The 5,548-nt window shown below is 62.8% G+C and overlaps 1 protein-coding gene across 1 annotated transcript in view; it reads right to left on the bottom strand.

Annotated features, from left to right (window-relative positions):
* Positions 1-1,331: 1,331 nt before the first annotated feature.
* The window catches only part of LOC103812036 (alpha-mannosidase 2x-like), a 7,464-nt gene continuing 3,247 nt past the window's right edge, over positions 1,332-5,548 (bottom strand). Inside the window, 14 exon segments of the mRNA XM_009085041.1 lie at positions 1,332-1,484; positions 1,632-1,742; positions 1,829-2,023; positions 2,652-2,785; positions 2,962-3,103; positions 3,210-3,343; positions 3,436-3,550; positions 3,641-3,763; positions 3,862-4,098; positions 4,340-4,505; positions 4,658-4,725; positions 4,897-5,011; positions 5,182-5,310; positions 5,312-5,344. Coding sequence (XP_009083289.1) covers positions 1,332-1,484; positions 1,632-1,742; positions 1,829-2,023; positions 2,652-2,785; positions 2,962-3,103; positions 3,210-3,343; positions 3,436-3,550; positions 3,641-3,763; positions 3,862-4,098; positions 4,340-4,505; positions 4,658-4,725; positions 4,897-5,011; positions 5,182-5,310; positions 5,312-5,344 — 1,855 coding nt within the window.

Here is a 5,548-nt window from a genome sequence, read left to right as displayed (position 1 = left end):
CCAGCAGAGCCGCCAGTGGCACACTGCCAACACAGGGCCATGGTCCCTGCTCCTCGGCATGGCCCCATAGCTTGCGCCAGGTCTGGGGTCCCTGTGCCAGGAGACCCTGGGTGCTGTGCGGGGCTGAACTGCCAGGGATGGTCCACACTGAGTCTCTGCAGTCTGTCCCTTCCAGGGCTGTGGGGTCATGGCTGAGCCCAAGGGATGCAGCTGTACTTACGGCTGTGCAGGAATCATGGAATCACAGAATCATACAGGTTGGAAAAGACCTCTAAGCTCATGAGTCCAACCTGAAACTGAGCCAGATCCTTGCCTTGCCCAGCCCTTCCCACTGGCACCCCTTGGCAGTGCCCCAGGGGGGCAAGGAACATGGCAGCCTCCACCGCAACCAGGAGGATGCTCTGCTGATGTGTTAGCACCTGCCCCTCAGCCAATGCAGCCCCAGCAGAGACCAAGCGGCCAGGCTCACCCCAAAAGGGGCTAAAGGCTCTAGATTTGGGAGATGCCATTCCCACGCTTCACCCAGGCATTGCTGCCTACACAGGGAGCTGCCTAACTCCTGTCCCGCTGGCTCCTGCCAGCACCAGGCACTGCCTGCCCCCAAGCATGGCTGAGCCTGGCTGTGCTACTGCCCTCTCACATGCACAAGGAGCCCCATGCCCAGCTCAGCCCCAGGAGCACCGTCAGGGCAGGACCCCAGGCAGCAGAGCACAGCACAGCCTGCCCAGCACACCCAGACTGGCCCTTGTCACACCTCTAAGCCAGCCTCCCCCTGCCTCGGGGTGCTGCCCTGTCTCCCCATGGTGCACTGTTCCCACTCCCCTGCACAAGAGCCACAAACCACATGGAGACCAAGGTCTTTGGAAACAGCCTCGTGTTTCCTATGAGCTTCAGGCGAGCTCAGTCTCTAGTCCACAGCACCTTCCTGGGTAGCTGCTCAACCCCACCAGGCTCCTGGCAGCCCTGCCAGTTGAGGGGAGCCGAACACAGGTCCCTGGGTGGGCACACTCCTGGGCAGCTTGTGAACACAGCAGGGCAGTGGTGCCCATCACACCAGCAAGCGGCAGAGCCTGGCCTGCTGCCCCTGCTAGCCATGCTCAGATCCGGGCAGTGCCTGGCCCGGCCAGCACCGCACACGGCAGCCTCCACCCGGCCCTGCCGCAGCAGTTCATTCCAAAACCTATCTGAGAACATGGGACTAATAAATTAGAAGGCCACAGCAGCCTCTGCCAGTCCAGCACCTCCTGCCCATGCCCGCCACAGTGCTGCTGGCCCTGCTCTCCTGCTGTGCTGGTGCTGCCCCGCACTTCACTCCTCCCCTGCTCCAGACACTATCCCAGGCGGATGCGGAATGTGGCAATTTCCATGGGGTCCAGGTGGATGTTGGTGCTGTTGGAGGCCATGCCCAGTGGGTACATCAGCGTCAGTGAGGTGGGCTGCAGGGAGCCCAGCTCCAGCCCCTGGAACAGGCTGCCCAGGGCTAGCTGGGGAGAGAGAAGGGAGAACGGGAGAGGCCCGAGTGAGGACGTGGTGTCCAGGGCAGATTGTGCATGACATGTGCCATGCCTGCCATGACAAGGTCCCAGCCTGGCTCTGACCCAGTGGGAGGTGTGGAGGCAGCCCAGCCCTACCTTGCCCTGGCTGGTGGTGCAGTTGAAGCCGAGGTTCTTGGCCTCCAGGCTGCAGTCAAAGCCTTTGCGGTGCAGGATCAACGCTGCCTCAGCTGAAGGTAGTGAGTCATCCTGGGGGGAGCCAGGGCATGACACACCACACTGGGGACAGTGGGGGTGAGAACCCCAGAGTCCCACTGCCCCGGGCCATAGCTCACCTCTGCCTGCAGCGTCCGCAGGTTGAGGACGTGGAAGTCACAGGGGAGGGTGGCAGCAAGGGGGACAAAGGAGCGCAGGGCTGGCAGGTGCGGCTTCTCCAGTGCCACTGGCATGACCAGGGTCTCAGCGTTCAGGTGCATGGAGGTGATGTGGCTCAGCAGGGAGGGGAAGCTGATGGGGCGCTCATCTTGCACCTGCCGAGGAGCGCACGTATCAGCACAGGCCTGGGGAGCAGCAGGGCCAGACAGAACCTGGGCAGGGCCCACAGAACCCCCCACTCCAGCAGCACTCTGAGATCAGGCACCTGCCAGCACAGGGCACCAAGCTGCCCCTGGCCAGGCGGGACCCCTCTCCCCAGCACCCAAACAGGACCCCAGCTAGGCTGATGGTCACACTACACATCTGCTATGGGCCTGGCTAGGCTATAGTGGCTTTTTTTTTGGAGAGACAGCAGGGCCAGGCCGGCCGTTACCTCAGGGCTGCCAGTCCTGGTGCCGGGGAAGCCCAAGGCTTTAAACATGGAGACCAGTTTGGAAAAGAAGCCAGAGCTCTGAATGGGTGACATGGCACATGGAGAGGGCAGTGAGGGGATGGGACAAGAACACTGTGATTATGAGGGCAATGCAGCTCCGCAGGGACAGACCCCACTGTAAGTCCCACCCTCCCTGTGCCCCCTGCTCCAGGCCCATCCCTGCCCAGTGCAGGCACAATGAGACAGGAGGGGAGGCCCCTGCATCCCATCACAAACATGTATGCTTCCACCCTGCTCCATCCCACGGCAGGGCTGAGTTTGCCTGTCCTGCAGCCTCATAGCTTGGGCACCTTGTTGGCGGTGGCACGGCGCTCCAGGAGGAGCCGGAAGCGGTTGCAGGTTCGCTTGTTGTCCTTCAGTCCCTGGCCCAGGCCTCGGTTGTCATCCTGCATGAGGCGCCGGTCCAGGATCACCTCCAGCTGACCTGTGGAGAGCAGGTCCCCATGGGCCAGGCTTCAAGAGCCAGCTGCCCTCCATGGCACAGAGCCCCCAGAGACAGCAGGACCAGGGCATCCTGTGCCCAGCCTGCAGCACCCTCCTCCCTGCATCCCCTGGGAAAAGCAGCCCTGACTCCACCATAGCCCCCTGGCCCTGGCTCACCACTGCTGAGGCTGGAGACCCCCAGGGCCTGGGCTGTGAGCAGTGTCAGGCGGCTCTGCATGTCCTGGATATAGGCCATGGTAGGCATGGGGTAGAAGTTGGCCTGCAGCGGCAGCTTCTGCTGGTACCTGCGGGGCTGGATCTGCCGAGGGACAGAGGTCAGTGGCTGGAGATGGCTCCCACAGTGCCCAGTGCCAGGGCACTTCCCCCCACAGAGAGCTGCTGCCCCTCCCCAGGCTGCCGCATACCTGGAAACCATTGAGGTCCGTGAAGAAGGTGTCCTCACTCTCGATGTCGGTTCTGAAGCGCAGCGACAGCTCCTTGTTGATGTGGTCACGAATGTCCACCAGGCAGGACACATCCAGGGACAAGCCCTCAACCCCTGTGGGCAGGTGGTGAGGGGCTGAGCCCCATGGACAGCATTGCCCAGAGCCCCCAGGCCAGCAACCCCCCAGCACAGCCTCCCGGTCTCACCTGGCACGTTGTACAGCCGCACCACAGTCTGGATGTGCTGGTAGTAGCTGGCAACCTCTGAGAAGAGGGGTCCCTCTGTCACCCTCACCACTGGGGGGTCCTTGGGGGCATAGGGCTGGCGGGAAGGAGAGTTGCACTGAGGCTGCTGCCTGAGGACAGTTCCACAGGCAAAACGGCCAGCTGGCTCGCAGGAGCAGTCCTGTACCTTGGCCTCGCTGTCAGGTAGGAAGAGATAGGCTCCACTTTTGTCCTTGGAGGTCCTGGTGCCATAGACAAGGAACTCACTGCTCACCCTGTGCAGCTGCTCCTCCCCAGCTCGGCGCAGGCTCTGTAGGTACAAGGCCAGGACAGCAGTGAGCACATGAGGCAGCACAGCATTCCCCTCCCCTCCTCTACCCCACAGCCCCATCAGAGCCCGGCTCTCACCTGCAGCATGCCCGAGTGCCCTGAGAAGCAGGCCTGCAGGTGCTGGTTCTCCAGGCAGAAGTCATCAGTGACAGCTGGGAAGACGTGCAGGGGCACAGCCTGGGGCTTGCGCACGGGCAGGTCACGGCCGTGCAGGTACAGGCGTGTGGAGGACCTCACCACGGTGTGGCCATCAAAGGACCTGTGCAGTTGCAGCACACGCAGCCCCAGAGCAGGCAGGCGGGCCAGGACAGACACCTGTGGGCAGCACAGGGACATGAGCCATCCCCTGGAGCATGGGGCCTGGCTGGGGTTTGGTGGAGCAACGACCCCAGTCAGCACTGCTGGGCCTCTGCTGAGGAGGGATGTACATGGGGGCCCAGGGGTTCACAAGCTGTGGAAGCTTGTGTTGTGGTGCAGGGACAGAGCAGGGCTGATGGCACACATGGGCTGTGCAGGCTAAGGATGGGACAGGCAGTGGCTCTGGTGCACCCCATACCTGGTAGACATCAGGCACCACATCAGTGGCAGAGCTCCAGGTCACACTGAGCTGCGAGGGCAGGGGCTGCCCCTCCTCGGACAGCACACGCACGTGTGGGGAGTCCACCAGCACCGGCACCACGCTGAGGCGCTCCTGCTCCAATGGGTTGAACAGCACCAGGAAACTGCAGGGGGTCACACAGGGATGGCATCCCAAACCAGGTGTCCCATGCCTCAGTCCACCCACTGGTCCCATGCATGCACCCATGGATTCACAGCATCCCAGTACACCCTCAGTGCCTCCCCACAACCCCCAGAACAAGGCAGGAGGCCCTACCGGGGCAAAGTGTCCAGTTTGACCACTGTCCTCTCTGGAAGGGAGTCTTGGCTGGGACGCATGTCATCCTGGGGACAGGAGCAGTCAGAGTTGGGGTGTGCCCAGCCCTCCACAGCCAGGCCCAAGGACACAGGCACACGCTAGGGCCCTTTCCTCAGACCCCTGGCACAGAGTTGTGTCCCCAGGAGCACGAGAACAGTGTGCCAGGGCACAGGGAGCCAGGAGCAGGTGCTGCTCACCATGGCAAGGAAGGGTGCAGCAGGGTCATGGTGGTAAGTGTCCTTGTCCCCCAGCACGAGATAGTGTGCAGCATTGATGATAACACGCTTGAGATTGGTGAGGGAGTGGAGCAGCCTGGGGCACAGGCAGAGTGAGTTACCCAGGACCATCCCCAAATCTGTCCCATCACTCCCCAACACCCTCCACCTCTCCCCAGGAGGGAGAATCCCACACCCGACCATGCTCCCAACCCTGAGCCCACCAGCCCTACTCGGAAACAGGCCGTGAGGGCATCCCGCACGCACCGGACTCCGTAGTCCACAGCCACGGCCTCCTTGGCAGTGCCGGCGATGGCATCGTGGTGCTGGAAGAGGCCCAAGTTGCGGCGGGCGTTGGTCAGCAGGGCATAGTCAGAGAGTGGGTACCTGCCATTGGGCGCCCGCCAGGCTGTACAGGATCTCTGCCCCCCTGCGCAGGGACAGGGTCACTGAGGGTCCCTGCCCTGGTGCCCCAAAGCTGAGGGGGTTGGCCTGTAGGACCAGGGTGGGTACACACTGCACTGGGGCTGGGTGAGGGTTTGGCACTGCCTGGGCTGTGCTGGAGTCACTCCAGCACATTGGTGGCCAGCACAGACTGGGGGGCTGCCACAGCTTCTAGGTGCTGGCCAGACAC

The sequence above is a fragment of the Acanthisitta chloris genome, unplaced genomic scaffold (genome assembly GCF_000695815.1).
Source record: "Acanthisitta chloris isolate BGI_N310 unplaced genomic scaffold, ASM69581v1 scaffold34471, whole genome shotgun sequence".
NCBI lineage: Eukaryota > Metazoa > Chordata > Aves > Passeriformes > Acanthisittidae > Acanthisitta > Acanthisitta chloris.
Note: the sequence above shows the minus strand (reverse complement) of the source record. Positions and strands in the feature narration are given on the sequence as shown.